Source organism: Symphalangus syndactylus, chromosome 15 (assembly GCF_028878055.3).
Source record: "Symphalangus syndactylus isolate Jambi chromosome 15, NHGRI_mSymSyn1-v2.1_pri, whole genome shotgun sequence".
NCBI classification, from domain to species: Eukaryota; Metazoa; Chordata; class Mammalia; order Primates; family Hylobatidae; genus Symphalangus; species Symphalangus syndactylus.
This window is the reverse complement of record NC_072437.2, coordinates 9,023,005-9,043,169: the sequence shown is the minus strand read 5'-3', so window position 1 is coordinate 9,043,169 and position 20,165 is coordinate 9,023,005. Positions and strand designations below refer to the sequence as shown.

The 20,165-nt window shown below is 44.8% G+C and overlaps 1 protein-coding gene across 40 annotated transcripts in view; it reads left to right on the top strand.

Moving 5' to 3' along the window:
- ARHGEF7 (Rho guanine nucleotide exchange factor 7) overlaps positions 1–20,165 on the top strand; it is a 191,196-nt gene that overhangs the window by 140,443 nt on the left and 30,588 nt on the right. For 39 of the 40 annotated variants that reach the window (XM_055244952.2, XM_063618598.1, XM_055244948.2 and 36 more), the window contains 3 exons: positions 12,745–12,867; positions 19,004–19,142; positions 19,920–19,979. In XM_055244952.2, coding sequence (XP_055100927.1) covers positions 12,745–12,867; positions 19,004–19,142; positions 19,920–19,979 — 322 coding nt within the window. Of the gene's footprint in view, positions 1–2,904; positions 2,964–12,744; positions 12,868–19,003; positions 19,143–19,919; positions 19,980–20,165 lie in introns of all 40 variants that reach the window. The other variant, XM_063618622.1, reaches the window with a different exon arrangement.

Genomic DNA, 20,165 nt, shown 5'->3' with positions numbered 1-20,165 from the left:
GGGACGCCTTTTCCTCGTGGAGTTTCACATAGGTTTTTGATGATTCTGCCGTGTTCTCTGGCTATCTGGGAGATCACAGAATGCCACGCCTGTGGAGGACTGGGAGGGAAGCCTACCCTTTTTGTAGCTAAAGTTGAACCATTGTGGTGCTGGTTCATGGGTGCTATTAGTTTAGAGGGCAAGGTGGTGGTGAATTCCATCTCCAATCCTTTACTCAGATTGTTCTAATATGTTGTACATTTTCTGTAAGGTGATAGTGAAAACAGTACATCAAGAGAAAGATTTTCTTCTCTAGAGACTCAGATTCTCAGCATATTTGTTGTTTGAACTGTTTTTAATCGGTTAACTGCAATGTTTGTAATTTTCAGTTTCTGTTCTGTGACAGTTTTTTTAAAAATGTGATTTTGAGTCAAGTTTGTTTGAGAGGATATGGGTGCCACTAACATGAAGGCCGGGCTCAGAAGAGGATTTGGGCTAAGGTGCTGAGTCACTAACATGAAGGCCAGGCTCAGAAGAGGATTCGGGCTAAGGCGATGAGTTCCGTTTGGGGTTGCTGTGCATTTCAGTTGGAGATGTCACGGGGGAGGGTGGAAGCGGAGACTGGGAGCCGCAGACTTCCCACCCGGCCTACTGCATGTGTAGGAACACGTGTGGCCCAGGTAAGGGTTAGGTTTGGATTGACAGCCCTCCTGGTCACCTGCCTCGTGTTGCTTGCCCATGTCTGTCCCAGTGCCCTCATCTATAAAGCAGGGGTGCTGGTGTCACCCACCCAGAGTCTCACGGAGGTAGAGTGGCCTGGTACTTACAGAACCATCTGCAAATGCTCGGGGCCCTAATTGGCGTCTGGAGCTGAGTTCTCCTGCAGCCTCTGTTCCGCCAGGGCCCTCCCTGTGCACCATTTGTAACTTCAGTTGTGAAAATGTAACTTCACACTGGCTTTGGAGGGCCCTGAGTGAGTTGGCTGGCGTTCGTGAGAGAAGATCTGTTTTCAGTTACTCAGTTACATTGGTGAGGGACTTTTTTCCTTACCCTTCCCATTTCTGCAGCTTTGTCTTTACTTGATTTCACTTTCTGCCCTTAAACTCGGGAACATTCTATGACTGTCTTTAACTGGGGGTATTTCTTCTGCGGAAGATAGGGTCATGGTGCTTTTTCAGTGCTGCTTTTCTCTTGGCTCTGTTGTTTGGGGATGTCTGACAGGCAGTTGACTAGCCATGGAATCAGGTTGGAAGTAGAGAATGATTTAATGAACTTCATGAATGGTGTAATGAATTGGTATGATATTTCATTCATTGTCTGGATCTTTTTAATGTCGATATTTTAATTATTTTTTTCCTAAAATAGCTGGAGGCAACTTATTTTTAACTGCCAGCTAGTTAAGCCATCATTGTCTATATTTGGAATGGTAGAAAACAACCAAATGTGTCTTTAATCTTATTCTTATCCTACACTGATCAGTCACTTGATTAGTAGGCTGTAGCTACGGAGGAGGCTGTAGCTACGGCATAAACCAAAGGAGGCAGGAAGGTTTCACTTGGAAGGTGATGGAGAAATACACCAAACGTTCAGGAAAGAAACATTTTGGATGATTAAGGAAGCTTTATAAATGGCACGCACGGAGGCACAGTGGTGATTGGAACTGTGGCGCTTTGATGTTTTTAGCCACCATGCCTCCTTTCTTAGAGGGTTACCTGTGGCATGTTCTCCCTGCCCACACTCAGGTTCCGTCCTGAGCCTGCTCCGCTTCTCTGTTGATGCGGTATGGTCTCCACCATCCTTGGTCTTTCAGTGTCACGGCCAGTTGTTAGCTCCTGCCTCTGAAGTCAGCCTTTCTGGGTCAGATCTTTCTTGATTGTTCAGCTTGTCTTTTCGTGTTTGTGCCGATCTCTGTGGAGACCTTTAGTCAGTGTGCTTCAGGAATTCACTGGCGTCTCCTCCTTCCTCCTCTTCCCTGCTCACTCGCTCTCTTCGTATCACCCACCTGTTGATTTCTTTTTAGAAACATTTAGTATGTCTTTTACTCTCCCTTTTCCTCCACCTTGGATCACTTGCCGAGCTACCTGTTCTGTGCCTTCTGTGCCTGACCCGTCCTGAACGCGTAGTTCAGGTCTTGTGGGTTTTCATGTTGTCTGTGCACTAACCTAACTGGGCCCTGACTTCTAGTTGGTTCCTGTTCTGTCCAGCTTCTCCACCAGCACTAGTCCTCCTGAAATGGTTCATCCCAGAAACTGGGGGTGACACCGCTTTATTCATTTATTTGTACACAGCACTGCTTCACCAGCTGGTCTTCAAGACGTTTGGACAGGACCTGTTAAAATTGTGGCAATTTTTACTTCTTGAAAACAGCTAATTTAGATTGGTTCCAAAGTTGTAATAATCTACAGATGTCCCTCTACAGATTGGACCTCCCCTTTTGGCCTCTGTCCTTAGGCCTTGGCTTATGAGCCTTTCTTGTTGCTTCCTGGTAGGGCTGAAAAGTGGGATTTTTCCCCCACCCAGCTCTCCTTACTGTTCCCTTTGTTTGGATTCACTTCTGCTTATCTTCTTACTAAAATCCTATTTAATCCTTCAGTCCTAGTGAGCATACCAGTTCTTAGTACAGCCTTCCCTTTGTTTCTTGCCTTTTGTTTGAATGTATGTCTTGATTTTATTTAGTGGCAAATGCCTTTCAATGTATTATAGACATCAGTAGACTGAGTTCCCGTTTGTTGACTTGTATATGATAGGACTACAGTGTATCAAAGAAAATATCCAATGTGTTTATAAATATTTAATGTAATTGTTATAATAGTTAAATATTATGTAATGATTTTGCTCAAAAGTTAATTATAAAGCCTAAGATAATAGGGAGGAAGTGGAGCAAGACAGCCAAATAGAAACCTCCACTGATTGTCCTCCCCACAGGAACACCACATTGAACAACTCTCCACACGAAGAAATACCTTCTTAAGAACCAGAATCAGGTGAGTGATCACAGTGCCTGGTTCTAACTTCATATCACTGAAGGAGACACGGAAGAGGGTAGGAAAGACAGTCTTAAATTGCTGATGCTACTGCTCCCTCAACTTCGGCAGCAGCTGCGTAGCACAGAGAAAACCTGTGCACTTCGGAGAGGGAGAGCTCAGTGGTTGTGGGACTTTGTATTTGAACTCAGTGCTGCCCTGTCACAATGGAAAGCAACATTGGGCACAGAGGTAGCATTTAGACCAGTCCTAGCCAGAAGGCTACTCACCGGTCCCAGCAGTTGGAACCTGAGTTCTGGCAAGCCCCGCCACTGTGGGCTAAAATGCCCTGGGGTTCTAAATAAACTTGAAAGACAGTCTAGGCCACAAGGACTGCACTTCCTGGCTAAGACCTGGTGTTGTGCTGGGGCTCTGAGCCAGTGGCCTTGGGGGGCATGCAACCTAGTGAGACCTCAGCCGGGGCAGCCAAGGGAGGCCTTGCATCACCCTCCCACAACCACAAGCAGTGCAGCCTGCAGCCCCAGGAGAGACTCCTTCCTTCTGCTTGAGAATAAGAGTAAAGATGGCTTTGTCTTGCAGCTTGGATACCAGCTCAGCCACAGTAGGATAGGGCATCAGGCAGAGCCCTGAGGCTCCCGGATGATGTTTATAGACATACCTTGGACCAAAAGGGAACCCACTGCTTTGAAGGGAAGCACCCAGTTCCTGTCAGGATCCATCATCTGCTGACTAAAGAGTCCCTGGGCCCTGAGTAATCAGCAGTGGTACTCAGGCAGAACTCACCATGGGTCTTGCATGAGACTCAAAGACGAGCTGGCTTCAAATGTGACCTAGCACATTCCCAGCTGTGGTGTCTACAGGGAGGGACTCCTGCTTGAGAAAAAGAGAGGAGACTTTGTCTTGCAGCGTAGGTATCTGCCCAGCCACAGTGAGGCAGAACATCAAGTGGGCTCTTGGGAGTCCCCAGTTTCAGGCCTTGGCTGTTAGACATGATTTCAGGACCTGCTCTGGGCTAGAGGGCAGCCCACTGCTCTGAAAGGAGAGTCTCAGGCCTGGCAGCATTCACCACCAACTGACTGAAGAGTCCTTGGGCCTTGAATGAACATTAGCGATAAACAGGCAGTACTTGCTGCAGGCCTGGGGTGGCGGTGGCCACAGGGAGAGGTTCCTGCTTATGGAAAAGGGGAGTGAAGAGTGGGAAGGACTTTTTCTTGTGGCTTGGGTGCCACAAGAAATATTCAACTGTGGTAGAATAGTGCACCAGCTAGATTCCTAAGGTTTCAGCTTCCAGGCTCTGGCTCCCAGATGGCATCTCTAGAGCTGCCGAGAACCAAGGAGAACTCACTGCCCTGAAGGAAAGGACACATGCCCATCTGGCTTTGCCACCTGCCGATTGTAGTGCCCCAGGGTCTTGAGCAAACATAAGCAGTAGTTAGCAAGTGGTTACCATGGGCTTTGGGTGCAGTCCAGTGCTTCACTGGCTTCAGGTGTGAACCAGTGCAATCCCAATGGTGGTGGCTACAGGGGTATTTGTGTCACCCTCCTCTAGCTCCAGCTAGTCATCACACACACACACACACACACACACACCCCTCTGTCTCTCTCTCTCTCTCTCTCTCTGTTTGGGAGAAAGTAAGGGAAGAGAACAGAGAGTCTCTGCCTAGTAATTGAAAATTCTTCTGGATTTTGTTTAAGAACACCACAGTGGTTCCTGTGTGAATCAGCAAGAGTCACAGCATTACTGGGCATGGGGTGCCCCAATTTAATGCAGATATAGCTGCAGTGAGACCAGAAACTTAAATCGCAATGCCCAAGTCCCTTTGAATACCTGGAAAGCCTTCCCAAGAAGGATGGGTACAAACAAGCCTAGGCTGTGAAGATTACAATAAACACCTCACTCTTCAATGCCCAATGCCCAGACACTGACAAACATCCACAAGCATGAAGTCCATCCAGGAAAACAGGAACTCGCCAAATAAAGCTACCAGTAAACAATTCTGGAGAGACAGATATGTGACCTTTCAGACAGAGAATTAAAAAATAGCTCTTTTGAGGAAACAATGAAATTCAAGATGACACAGAGAAGGAAATCAGAATCCTATCAGATAAATTTAAACAGATTGAAATATGAAAGAATCAAGCAGAAATTCTGGAGTTGAAAAGTGTAGTTGACATACTGAAAAATGCATCAAAGTCTCTTAGCAGAATTGATCAAGCAGAGGAAAGAATTAGTGAGCTTGAAGACAGGCCATCTAAAAATACACAGAAGAGACTAAAGAAAGAATCAAAAACAATGAAGCATGCCTACAAGATATAGAAAATAGCCCCAAAAGGGCAAATCCAGGAGTTACGGGCCTTAAGGAGGAAGTAAAGAGAGACATAGGGGTAGAAAGTTTATTCAAAGAGATAACAGATAACTTCCCAGAGAGAAAGGTATCAGTATTCAAGTACAAGAAGGTTATATTAATAAAACACGGAGTAGATTGAACCCATAGAAGACTACCTTATGGGATTTAATAAGCAAACTCCCATAGGTCAATGATGAAGAAAGGATCCTAAAAGCAGAGAGAGAAACAAATACCATACAAAGATGCTCCAATACATCTGGCAGTAGACTTCTCAGTGGAAAGCTTCCGGGCCAGGAGACAGTGGGCCTGACATTTAAATTGCTGAAAGCAAAAACCTTTTATCCTAGGATAGTATATCCAGCAAAAATATTCTTCAAACATGAAGGAGAAATAAAAACTTTCCCAAACAAAAGTTGAGGGATTTTATTAACACCAGCCCTGTTCTACAAGAAATGCTAAAGGGAGTTCTTCCATATGAAAGAAAAGGATGTCAGTGAGCAATAAGAAATCACCTGAAGGTAGTACAAAAGTCACTGGTAATAGTACTCAGAAGAATACAGAGTAGTATAACACTGTGTGTAAACTACTCATATCTTGAGTAGAAAGGTTAAAAGATGAACTGATCAAAAACTACAACTTTTCAAGACATAGTACAGTAAGATATAAGTAGAAACAACAAAAAGTTAAAAAGCACAAGGACAAAAAGTGTAGAGTTTTTAATTAATGTTCTCTCCTTGTTTGTTACATTGTTTACACAATCAGTGTTGTCATTTAAAAATAATAGGTTTTATTATTATAAAGTCCATGATAACCTCAAATTAAGAAACATACAATAGATCCATAAAAAATAAAAAGCAAGAAATTAAAACATAAAACCAGAGAATCACCTTTACTAAAAGGAAGGCAGGAAGGAAAAAAGGAAGAGAAGATTACAAAACAAGAAAACAAATGACAAAATGCAAGAGTAAGTCCATGGTTATGAATAATAACATTGAACTTAAATGAACTAAACTCCGCAATCAAGAGCTGTAGAGTGGCTGAATGGATTTAAAAAAACAAAAAACCCAATGATCTGTTGCTGACAAGAAACACACTTCACCTCTATGAAGACACCTATAGTCTGGAAATAAAGGAATGGAAAAAGATATTCCATGCAAATGGGAACCAAAAAGAGCAGGAGTAGCTATACTTATATCAAACAAAATAAATTTCAAGACAAAAGCTAGAGACAAGGTCATTATATAATGATAAAGGGGTCAATTCAGCAAGAGGATATAGCAGTTGTATATATGCATCCAACATTGGAGCACCCAGATAATATAAAGCAAGTATTATTAGAACTAAAGATAAACCCCAGTACAATAATAGCTAGAGATGTCAACACGCCACTTTCAGCACTGGACAGATCTTTGATACAGAAAAGCAACAAAGACACTTGTCTTTATCTGTACTTTAGAACAAATCAGTCTAAAGATACTTACAGAACATTTCCTCTAGTGGCTTCAGAATACGCATTCTTTTCTTAGCACTTGGATCATTCTTAAGGATCATCTATATTAAGCACAAAATAAGTCTTAAAAATTTTTTAAAAATGAAATTCATCTCTTAAAAATCAAATATAACTTCATCAAGATTCTTCTAACCACAATGTAATAAAACTAGAAATCAATAATGAGGAATTTTGGAAACTGTACAGACACATGGAAATTAAACAGTGTGCTCCTGAATGACCAGTGGGTCAATGAAGAAATTAAGAAAATTTAAAAATTTCTTGAAACAAATGATCATGGAAACACAACATACCCAAACCTATGGGATACAGCAAAAGCTGTACCAAGAGGAAGTTTATAGCTGTAAGCACCTACATCAAAAAGTAGAAAAATTTCAAATAAACAACCTTAATGATGCATCTTAAAGAACAAGAAAAGCAAGAGCAAACCAAACCCAAAATTATAGAAGAAAAATAATAAAGATTAGAGTGGAAGTAAGTGAAATTGAAATATTACAAAAGATCGATGAAACCAAAAGTGGCTTTTTTGAAAAAATAAAATTGACAAACCTTTAGTCAGACTAAGAAAAAAGAGAAGACCTAAATAAATAATTTTTCTTTTTCGTTTCTGATTTTAAAACTGATACTGCAGAAATTCATAGGCTCACTAGAGGCTACTGTGAACAACTGTATGCTGATAAACTGGAAAACTTAGAAGCTTTGGTAGTCAACAAGAGAGGGACCTGCCAGAGGTCATGTGGTTACAGGGGCCCCGTGTCCCTGTGTGTGTGTGTGTCTGTCTGTCTGTCTCTCTGCCTGTGTCTATCTCCACCCTGAGTGGGAGCAGAAGGCTACTTGTGAAGTCTCATCTCTGAAGGCCATCTGTTGATCACAGACAGGCTGCTGGGTTCATTGCGGCTGGAGATGTGTACGGAGGTTCCCCCAGCACATTGCTCTGTCTTCATGTGCATCTCAGTTTCCATCTGAAGTCACGTGTTATTGAACTGAGAAACATTCCTCTGTCTAGTTAGCAATATCACTAGGAGTAAATGTGTTATGGGGGAAACTGCTTAGCATTTGATTTCTCAAGTGTTTTTCCTGAGACCCAGTCATCTTCTGGGTAAGGAAAAAAAAAAAAACCCTTGGGTATCCCCTTTCACCTTGTGCTGTTGCTGTTACTGTGAAGATGTAGACAGTATGTGTGACTCTAGCTGTCATCAGATCATTCGTGGACACAATGCAACATCACACCTGTTAGATCATGGCTTTGTTTCTGCCAGGAGGCCTGGTGGGAGCAGCTGGCATGATGCGTGCTGCCCCTAGTGACCCATGTGTGCCATCCTGCTGCCCAAGGCCTTGATGTAGCCCCCGTGGGGTGCCCTGTCTGCACGTTATCACACTCTGAAGAGCAGCCTATGGAGCACAAGAGAGAACCGAGGGGAACAACCTCTCCTTTAATTCTGAACTCATATTCTGTAATGGTGATTTCTGTGAGTCTGGTTGGTTGTCGTGTGAATTCAGGTGTCTAGGCAGCGTTATGTGTGGAATATGTTGGCACGTTATGCTCAAGTCCTAGGGCTCAGCTGACCTTTATGAGCTTTATCTGCTACTGAATTAATGAACAAGGGCTTTATCAACCATGAAACTTTGGTGATGGCAGTGACAGAAAATTCTTGGAGAATTAGTCTGGGACTGAAAGAGGTAATAAAAATCTAGAGCCTAGGCTCAGTGCGGTGAATGAAATAGGAAAAACCACTCGTACCATGAATTGTTCATTTATAAGCTATGCTGAAATATGACTTAATTTTCGTTAATTGATGAAATATCAGAAATGAAAATCAGTTTATCTAGATTTCCATTTCTGAATGGATCAGGGGCTGTGTCACTGGACCAGGTAGGAGATGAAATCTTAGCATAGCCCATGGCCCAGCACTGAGCAGTATTTCTGCAATCATAAGAATTTAACCCATTGTGGGTAGCACCAATAATTTTCCTGTGCCACATCTCTGGCAGTGTTTTTTTGTGTGTATAACTTTGGCATTCCATCATTACCCAGTTCTCTGCAGTCCTCCCAGTGAGGCATGCAGGGTCCTATCATTCTAGAAGCCAGCCTCTTCCTGATGTTCACTGTGTCTCTGAGTATGAACATCACCTGCTTAGGTGTCAGAATATTCTCAAAACCTGTGTGTCTTAAGTACCTGGGTTAAGGGGCATGTCCTTCCTCTCTGTAGGCTGGCAGCAGTTTGTAGCTCCCGTCACTGAGACTACATAATTGTCTTCAGTTTACTTTTGTACAAAATGATAGCACTCACTTTAAGGTAGAGACTGTTTCTTACCCTGTTTTTAGTTTGTTCCCAGTGCCTTGTAATGGTGCTGCGTACATATAGTAGTTGAAATTAATTTGAGTCAGTGACTACCCTGCAGATGGACAGAACTGTGGTTAATCCCTGTAGGCTGTGGAAACCCCGCTTAGCTGTTAGTTGGAAATGGGTCTGCAGCAGTGCAGATGCTAGCTTACTTTGCCTTCTGTTGTGTTTTAGTAAACTAAACAGTAAAGCACCATAATAATTGCATGACACATTCAGGATTTGGAAACATGGCTTGGATGAATTAGACCAGTGTTGTTGAGAGCTTGCATTGATGGAAACATGCTATATCTGCTAGACAGATTTCAGTAGCCTCTAGCCACGTGGGGCTGTGAAGCTCTGGAAATGAGATTAACGTAACTGAAGAACTGAATTTTTAATTTTTTAAAAAATTTTAACCTTACTTGAAATAGCTGCAGGTGGCTAGTGGCTGTTGGATTTGAGGGTAAAGAAGCATGGCAGAGAAGGCGGGTGGGACAGCCTCCCATCTGTGCAGAGGTCTGTCTGTCACCGCCACTGGCAGGAAGACTTCTGCATCCTAACCCTTAGCCTCGTTGTGCTGTGGGTAAGGTCCCTGCTATTGCAGACCCCACTAAATTCCCAGTCCCTGTAGGTACCTGTTGTGCTTCTGTAAGCCCCCTCCAGTACTCTGGGTGGGGACATGTCTTGCTCAGAGAGAGATCAAAGGAGAGCTAAGAGAGGGAAAGAGATGGACAGTTAAATATTGAAGAAGGGCATTGGCCTTTTTTTACACAGCACAGGGAAGAGACTAGTATGTGGAGGCAGCACTTACATTTGGTAGATGTGCTTACACAGATCAGCCACCTGAACCTGTGTGGGATATTTTTATTACCCACATTTTACATTTCTATTGTCTGTATTATTTACAGTAACTACATTTGACATCTACATATTGCTATGTTTTAGAAGCAGAGGGTTATTCTCACCTCTTTCCTGAAGGCCATGTTTTATAAAACTGACAGTTATCTAGTCTAGAAGGGAAGGCCTGGCCAGGCGTGGTGGCACGTGCCTGTAATCCCAGCTACTTGGGAGGCTGAGACAGGAGAATCGCTTAAATCTGGAAGGCGGAGGTTGCAGTGAGCTGAGATGGCGCCGTTGCACTCCAGCCTGGGCAACAAGAGAGAAACTCCACCTCAAAAAAAAAAAAAGAAGACGACCCATTGTGCTGGGAATGCTTGAGAGTCTGAGGAGAGAAAACGGTGGGTGGTGGGATTTGGAACCTCTGTCACAGCGTTACTTCCTGTGCTTTTCTGTCTCCACAGCTATTGTAGGACGTGCTGATAACAGCTCAGTAAATTTTCTTAAATTGGTGGAAACAGAAACAGTCTTTTTGAGCCTCGGTTAACAGTTATTAAGAAATGAATAAAAAAAACTGTTGAAAAACAGGGAGAAGACCAAGTTAGCATAAATTTTGAGTGCTCTGTGTTTTGAAAATGAAGATTTTTCCTAATACTTGTGACTCGCTGATTCTCCTGACCGTGGCTTTCTCCAACCAGTACCTAGCCACAGAGTGGAAAGTAGTGCTCCTGAAGGTGGAGACACACCCAGAGACTGGATGATAGGTGGAACCAGGAAGTCCTGGGCCTGAGGTCCTGCGTGCGGGGTTGAAAGGCATGCCTGCCAGCTGATACATTTGGGAGTCAGTGTGCTGTGGTCTGAATGTGTTTCCCCAGATTATCTGTTATTACAGATGATCACCAATTGGATGGTATTAAAAGATGGGCCTTGGAGGTGGTTAGGTCATGAGGATGGAGCCCTCATGAATGGGAGCAGCAGCCTTGTAACAGCTGTGAGGGAGCTGTTTTGCCCTTTCCCCCCGTGAGGATGCAATAGGGGACCATCTGCAGGTGCCTTGATCTTAGGCTTCCAACCTCCAGAGCTGTGGGCGGTGGATTTCTGTTGTTGGTAAATTACCCAGTCCACGGTGTTCTGTTCCCAGCAGGGGTGGAGTGAGGCCGTGTGCTTATCGGAGGGGATGGCAGAGCAGAAGCAGTGTCCCCATGAGTTGTAGGCCTGGACCCTATTCCCAGGTTCCATCCACCTTTGTGTTGGATGCTGACGTCTTTCCCTTTTTTTGCATTCCTCTGTCATTTTGGTCAAGTACCTGCTCTGGGAACTTCCCGAGGAGCGAGTGCATGCCAGGCAGTTAATCCATGTGAGTGCTCACGGTTGACTCAGATGGAGACAGTTAGAGGAAGCGATTTCCACCCCCGTTTCAAGGGGTGCTTCAGTGTTTCTGGGCTCTGGTGCTGAGGAGCCCCATGCTGTTCCTCATTCTTGGTGTGAACAGGTGTTTCTCACTCATGGCTCTTTGCATCCTTGTTTCTGGGCTTCCGAATGACTGCTGTTGTCTGGGGCCTTGGTCTTCTTTCGGCCCGTGCCGACGCTCGTGGACACCTTCGGTCTTGTGCCTTGCACTCTTTCTGTTTAGTCGTGTGATGATTTCTTTGATTGACTTCTGCTTATATTTTTGGTTTTCTGTATCAGGAACTTTCATTCTGATGTGGAATGACTATCGTATTTCCTTTTTCCCCTTTGCTCCTTCATTCCCCCCCCTTTTTTTAGGCAAATGTATTTGTCGTCCTTTCGTGCCTTCTTATAATTAAGGTTGGCACACTAAAAACACTTTGGAAGTGCTGTCCGAGAGTTGGGACTGGTTGACTCTTGTTTTCTGTAGGAATCCCTGGTGTTCATGTTTTTGGTCACTTTTTCTCTGGCTCCCATTCCCTAGGTAGGAGGATGTAATCCTTCTGGTAATATTGTGGGTATCCGGGGAGCAAAGACACCCTGGGGTGCAGGGAAGGTGATAAGAGTTCACGTGGGTCTCTTGTTTTCAGCACACGTGCCCCTGCTCCGGGTTGTTGCTGGCGTCCTCCAGAAACTCTGAGGTCTGGAGAGGTGAGCGTGTACCCCATTAGGCACACCCGCCACTGAGGTGGCACCACCAGGGGCCCTGATGCCTGCAGCTTGTGCTGACTGGTCACCCCTCATGCAGCTTCCAGTGCTGGTTCTGGTCATCTCTTCCTCATTCTTTTTGTTCTCGTGAGTTTATGCTTCTTGGAAAGGCCTGTTAACTGTCAGGATGCTGTGGATCTGGGGAGGAGAGGCAACTGATAGGTGGGCTCGCTCTCTAGTCTCTAACCTGAAGGGAAAGATGGTTTTTGTATTTTTTGTTAGTCTTGATGCTGCTGCTTTGGTAGAAAACCCACAGACTGAATAACCACATTCAATAATTCTCCTTATTTTATGCAAAGCTGAAGGCCCTGTGACATCTGTTTTTCTCACTGCACAAAGAGCTTGGGCCTGAGGCTTGGTCGGGATGCTGTGCAGTGCGAATGCTGCTGGAGAGGACCTGGCAGCAGAGCTGCTTTCTGGGCGCCCCTTCTCCCTGCTAGACTCAAGGCAGCAACACGTGTGTGCTGGGATCGGGGCTTCTTGTTTTCACAGATAGGTGCAGAGGGAGGTTTTCCTTACTCAGAGTATTATATGTCTGTCAGTTAGCAGTTGTCCTGTCTGTAAAACTGATGACTATTTCCCTTTGTGTCGCGTTTCTCCAGGTTGCCCGAAGCTCAGCAGAGAGTCGGAGGCTGCTTTTTAAACCTGATGCCCCAGATGAAAACCCTGTACCTCACATATTGTGCCAATCACCCTTCTGCAGTGAATGTCCTCACGGAACACAGGTGCACTCGCTAGGCGTCTGGGCAATGGGGAGGGTGGATGACTCTGTGTCCTTCAAATAGTGCATGAAATAGTATGATGCTAATAGTCCCTTGGTTATTAAAGGGTATGAATTTTAATTACCCCTCAAAATTAGTGCTTGAGAAGTACTGGTAAGAAGTCTTTAAAATGATGGTATTTTTGTAAAAAGACAAATCTTTTTGATGTCTTCTTTACAGCCTGAAGCCCTTTGGCTAATAGGTTGAAGGGGTTAGTAAGTGTTCTGGGGTGTAGCCACAAGCTTAGGGGTCCTGGAATCATATTTCAGTTCTTAAAACTGGAAGTACATGAGCCTGAGTTACATCAGCTGTAAAATAAAGTATCTCATTTCAGATTAATATTAGGTTTTATACACAAAACATTACATTGGAGACCATTAGCTTTTCAACCTGAAACTAAAAACAAGTGCAACAGACAATGCACAGATGTTTTGCTTATTTTATGAGGCAAGACAGTGTCTGCTTCCTGCGAATTGGAGGGAGATGTTTCTCAGCTGTTCCAGTTATTGAGGAAGATCTCGGTCATTAGTGAGTGTTAAGAATTGATTTGTTTGAGGATTGGAGGATTGGCTTGGAGGAGACCACACCGGGGCTGAGAGAGCTCAGAGGCTTACTTTCTGCTTCTAAAAAGATTTATATTAATGTTTTACAAAAAATTAATACAAAGATTTGTATTAATGTTTTACAAAAAATTTCATAATTTCTTTTGAAAACAGAAATTCACACATTTTCGAAACCCATAAATGGAAAAAGTATTGTTTTAGTAGCATGAAGATAAATGCCATTGTCTTTCTAACTTAAATATTTAACTTCAGCTTAACCGAGCATTTCCACTTAGAGCCTCGTCAGTGAACAGGTGTTGGTTGCCTCTTTAGAAGCACATTTGGGGCTCAGGTGTGGCACTGCGTGGGTGTCTAGGACAGCGCAGACATGGCAGCAGGGTGGACTCGGCTCTGGCTCTGGCTGCTCCCTTCAGGCACTGCAACCTTGGGCAGATTTCCTACTGTCTCTGGGTTTCAGCTTCCTTTCCTGAAGGAGCTCATTCACAGGGATGTTGCGAGCGTCCAGCTAAAACTGTCAGCAGGTCAGGTCAGGGTGAACGTGCCAAATGCTCAGTGAATATTCGGTTGTCTTCTGTTGTTTCTTTGTTGTTGTTGTTGTTGTTTTAAAGACCCTGGATAGTTACTGTTTCCTGGGTGTGCTCAAATATAAAATGATTAAGATTTTTTGAACTTCCTATTTGTTACTGAAGCATCTGCAGCCCTGGAAGGAAACAGCAGCCTTGAACAATGCAGTGAAAGGAAAGGAAGTTAGAACTCACAACAGTCGCAGAAAACGAAAACCCAAAGAACCCTCCCTGTGCACCTCCCGCTTGGGAGTGTCCACAGCGCCTCCAAGCGTCCAGCGTGTTTCCAGTTGTGCGCTATTCCCCCTACCCCTGGGAATTTATACATTGAATGAGATTTCCAGAAAGCGCAGTGCAAGTGTTACATTTGTTATCTCTGGAAATTCTTCAAGAATTATTGATGGAGTGATGAGGAAGATGAACAGAAAGTTCGTCTTTCTGAGGACCTGTCCTAAAGATGACATTGAAAGTCACTAGGACTGTTAGTTTCCTAAAATGCGAAGCCATTCAAGAGCAGTGCTTGCGGGCGTGTGCTGCGTTGATCCTCTTCTCTGTTATTACCTTAATGAGTGTGTCTGTCAGGTCTTAATGTACGTGTAGGATTTTCCTGAAGTAACTGGAAGAAAGAATACAGGTGGGTTTTTGAGTCAGGAGGGTCTTTGTGCCTCCTTCCCAGGGCTGCCCAGAGAGTGGAGGGACAGGCTCGGGACAGCGGAGGGCCTGCTCGGGACAGCAGCCCTGGGGCAAGTCACTGTTGCTTTAGTGCTGGGAGTCAGAGCTGCAGCGAGAGGAAGGTCCCCCGAGCCAGCAGGTGCCACCACTGTGGAACATGAAGCTTGTGTGCCCTCCCGAGGTCCCTGCGTCACGAGAGTTTCCGCCGTGTTGGCCACAGATTCCTCCCCACCCCAAAGAGCGCGGCAGTGAATTGGGGTCAGGCTTCCCTGTGCCAAGGCTCCTTCCTCCCTCCCGCCTTTGTGGTTGGATTCTTTCTTGTTCCTCTTGCCGGTTTTTCCACGTGTGTGATGGTCTTTAAGCTGCCACGCCTGTGGGTAGACTAGTCTGCTCATGCTGTGGAATAATTTTTAAGGATTGGTTCAAGTGTAGTGGGTTGAAGTTTAAAGTCTTATTTGCGTCCGCACTGTCCTTGTGTTACTTGGGTTTAAGTTCTAAGTGTGAGCCCTGTGAGCGCAGAATGCCAACTCTCACCATTTTAGCAGCTCAGACCTTCTGCGGTGTCCAGTGATGGCGGCAACACTTGTCCATGGCCGGCTGTTTTGAATGAACTATGGGTGTCATAATTTAGTCTTTGAAAATGATTTTTTTCCCAGCAGTTTGTTCCTCTGCGCTTGGCTCCATGCTTGCATGTGTTTTGTGGCTGCCGTCAGCCCACAGCACTGTGTTGGTAAGGACTGAGGAGACCCACTGTGTACGGGCTGCTGGCATCAGCAGAAGTGAAGCTGAAAGAGCTGTCTTTGGTCAGAGTAGCTGTAACTAGCAGTTTCGTTTTATTATGGCACTATTTTTTTTTTTTTTAACTTCAAACTGAAACTAAAACGATGATCCACAAACATTTACAAAATTTCATTTCTTTTTTAACTGTATTTGTTCTGGCATTGTAAGAGTGTCTTGTGGATATTAAAAGGAGTTTTGCTTGCACACATTTCACTTTTTTGGCTTCAGGGCTTTTTTTGAGGGAGTGGTGATGAGGGTAATTCTGTTTAGTTTTGTTAATTTTTCTCTGCTGTACCATAGTTAGGAAATTTCACAGGTAACCCTGAAATATAAATAATGACCTGAATGAATTTTTCCTTGATTCTTATTTTGGTGGAAAAGGTACTTATGTGAATTACATTTAAAGGAGTTGAAATATATTTTTAATATCATAAAGTTTGGTTTTCATGGGACTGCCTGATAAATTCTCTAACACCTAGAGAATTGTTGGTAAAATATAAATTGCTCCTGTCTGAAGCCCTCATGTCACTCTATTCATGCTTTAGGAATGCATAGACTGAGTAGTGGGAAGAGGAGCACTTCTGAGTAAGAACTGGGCGGAGCGGAGGGACATGTGTGTGCGGAACAGGCTGTCCATGGTCAGAGGGGCCGGCCATGCCATCCACATAACAGGGGTCCGCCTTGGGTGCAGAGCGTCAGCTGTTCTACTGGCAGTGATGGTGTGGGTGGTGATGGTGTGGGCGGTGATGGTGTGGGCGGTGATGGTGTGGGCGGTGATGGTGTGGGCAGTGGCCTTCATGCAGGCTGGCCTCTGTATCACTTGCAAAATTGTAGGTCTGCCCCACCCAGTGATGTTTGGAGCATTGATGTCTATGAGTGCCTGCCCTGGTGCCCAGCATGGTGAGCCGTCCTGTGGCTCCTCCTCTGTCCTTGTGGTTCTGCTGTCCACAGAGTGCTCACTGTTGCCCCAGCAGAGAAGGGGGCAGGGGACAGTGGCTACAGTGGCTGCAGTGGATGGGAGTCTGTCCTGGACCCTCTTCAGTTCCCCACCCATCTCCCCTGGGAAGGTGGATGTTGAGGAAAGAAGGCAGAGGACGTGTCCATGTTTAGAAATGATACGAACACATGCGGTGTGCTCATGGGCTCATGTCAATGCAGCCTGCACGGTGAGCAGGACACCTTGCTGTGCAGGTGTTACCCACAGCAGGCCCCTGAAGATAGCACTGTGCTTTATTTCAGTAACCTCTAGCCTGGGATTGTTTCAAGGAAATGATTTTTGGAAAGCACAAAGTTATAGACAAAAGATGCTGAGTTGTCTGTTGCCCACAAAAGTGCACTTGCGCTTGTGTGTGCGTGCTCTCTCTCACAAAGACAGACACCACATACACACACTCAGAAGTACTCTGACAGTTTCTGTGCTACTGATTTTTAAAACAGCATCAACACGATGGGCAGCTTTACAGAAATAATTATGAAGCCTTATATATGGAATTGATAAAATGTTTCTCGTCGTAATTTTTTATAAGTGGATATATGCAACATGACCCTTTTTTATAATTTGCTTTAGTATTGATAATACCCGTTAAGTGTGTATATCTATGTGTTTATTGAAAGTATTTCTTGTTGGCAAGGACAGAGAGAGGTGCTCCACCCACATCGTTACTGTTTTTACGCAGCATAGGACAGCACCCTGGCCTTGGTTAATGAGACCACCCTGGTTTTGTAGAAAGCATTGAGATGTAAGTGGCCTTCTCGGAAGGTCTTATGTGCTTAGGAAGTGGAAGGCTGGTTTCCTAGTGACTGTTTGGTTTTCAGCATGGTGTTTGAATTGGTTTCATTGGAGGACATTCTCCCTCGCTGCCCTGGCAGGGGATCCACATGGAATAAGGAGGGTGAGAAGCAGGAAGGGCTGGCACCACCCTGGCTCTCAGTCCTCCTTATGGGAAGCTGTGTTGAGGTTGAACTCTCTGAAACTGTTAATATTTACTGTTTGTGAACTCAGTCTCCTCTGGGTTAGCCTGAACACTGTCTGTCTTTTCCCTGGGAGCCCTCGATGGTTCTGGTGTCCCCAAGACCTCTGGCAGTAGCCAGCTTGGCTGGAGTGGTGCAGTGGGAGGCTCCTGTGAGACCAGAACCGGAAATTGGCTTGTTTCTCAGTTTTGCTGTTAGGATTTTCATATTTATTTTAGGACATCGTTTACATAATGAGGATATAAAAGTATCTTTTCCTTTTAAGGGAAAACTTCTAGACTAGGAAAATTTGTTCTTAGGATGAGTGCCATGGGTATCATTTGAACCAAGCTTTGCTGACTAGAGACCCTGGTCTCCTAGGATGGGGCGTGGTGATGGCGGAGGGGAGGTCACCTGGGTCTCCTGGAGGGGATGTGGTGACTGAGAAGTCATCCTGGTCTGGACCTGGCATCGGCTGCCAGCACTGGTGCTGCCTCCCCTCCTTTCTGTGGGCTGTACACTGTCAGATGTGTGGACTGATGGCACATGCGGTTTGAGGGACAGCAGACCCAGGGCCTGGCAGAGACCTCAGAGATCGCCAGTGAAGGGGCGTCGCGGTCGGGTGACTGTCAGCCTTAACAAACGTGGATGAAGAGCTGGACCCCCCAGAAGCCTGCCCGTGTCCTCTGCCACAGCCATGGAAACTCTGAGGACAAAGATGACACACATGAGGACCCACTGTAGGGAACGCTAGGCAAGGCCCCGTGAAGGGGATGGTGAAAGAGGAATACAGAAAGTTCCAAAACTTGTTTCTGACTCTTTAATTTTGGGATATGCACTCAGTTTCTTTGTCCACACACAGGGACACCTTCCTTCCTTACGTGTTGTGAGGGTTGAATGTAACAATGCTTTTGAAGTTCTAAAGCATAAATCAGCATTCGATGCCTGTACACAGGGACCCCTTCCTTCCTCACGTTTTGTGAGGATTAAACTTAAAGCTTTTGAAGTTCTGAAGCCTAAATCAGCGTTTGCCCTCTTCTCTTACTGCTTCTCGTGCTCCTCACCCCAAGAGCCATTGCCTGCTCCCAGGCTGAGTGCTGGCAGCACATGGGTGGGGCCTGCTTGCTGGACGAACTCACGTCTGGGGATGACCATCAGCATGCTCTAGCTCTTTACCGGAGCAGCTGGGTCCTTGTTCTACCACCTTGAGACTCTGAGATTGTTGGAATCCATTCTGGCTCTGAGTGTGCATGTTTCCACTGGATGGGTCTGCATGGCACTGGTGTGCTGGAGGGCTCGCCATCAGTAGGATCTCGTGGAGAGCCACACATCCTGTGCTGTGTGTAGTTACTGTTGCTCATATGAGAGCAGGAACGGGACCCCTTAGGGGTGAGAGTCCCCTTTGGCATTTCCAGATAAGCAGCGCAGATTTGGGATAAAAGCTGGAGCCTTCCAGACGTTAAAAGCAACACTTACGTTTCATAAATTCTGGCTGTTGCTCATGGAGATCAGAGAGCCGCCACTGTCTCTCATTGCTAACCACGAGCATCTCTCTTGCCGCTTGCTGCCCAGTGAGGAGTTGGGGGAGTTCATGGAGACCAAAGGTGCCAGCAGCCCTGGGATTCTCGTGCTGACCACGGGCCTGAGCAAACCCTTCATGCGCCTGGATAAATACCCTACGCTGCTCAAAGAGCTCGAGAGACACATGGAGGTACTGCGCTTTCATTCTCTTACTCAGAATCCTTACCAAGGGTTAGTGGCATGGTCAGACTTACTGTGAAAGAAAGTGTTATTCATGATTTATTTTAGAAGCCAGAACCAACAGAGTTTACAAAGAGTTTTGTTAAATATTATGTTTTTCTCCTTATTCCAGCTCTATTAAAAAACATTTACCCCTTATCTCTCTTTTACCCACTGCTGCTGATTGAAAAGTTTCCAAAAGCTGAAACATGAGAACTGATTTTCAGATAGTGTTGAGATGTCTTATCTGGATCATCCAGCTACAAACAATGTGTGCATAGGTTATAGGGTAATACTGTACTAATCATTTAATGAATGATTGTGCTCTTTTAATTTTGAATAACAGGTTGCAGCCTAGCAGAAATTTGGGTTAAAGTTAGTCTCTTGGCTTGAGCTGACAAACGTTTTCTATAAGGGGGCAGACTGTAGGGTCTTCATCACAGCTACATAGCTCTGCCGTTCTACATACTGCATGTGAGCCGTGGCAGTGTTCCAATAAGACTTTATTGATGAAGCAAGTGTTGGCTTCCCCACCCCTGCTGCTCGTGACTGTTCTCTTCCAACTTATGTTTCCCCTAAGTCTAATGGCTTCATGATTTTCTGAAAGACTGACACTTTAATGCTGAGGGGAAGAGGGAATGTTAAGGGTTGAAAAGTATTAGAAAAGTTTCAAGCTGGTCTGTAGAGAGTACCTTTTAAGAAAAGCTTTTCCTTATGAAAGCTAATTGTATGTTTCTTTTACTCAAAGGATTATCATACAGATAGACAAGATATTCAGAAATCTATGGCTGCCTTCAAAAACCTTTCAGTAAGTGATTAAGCATATTGTTTTTTTCCCCCAGACATTATTGTGACAAATGAATGTAAAAGAATTATCAACTGAAAAAGTCAAATGATTAAAAAATGACTTGTGCTGACATGAAAGAAAAACAGAGTCGGCATTCTGTGGCTGGTAAACTCCTTTTAGTGGACTATGATAGAATAATTATTTAAA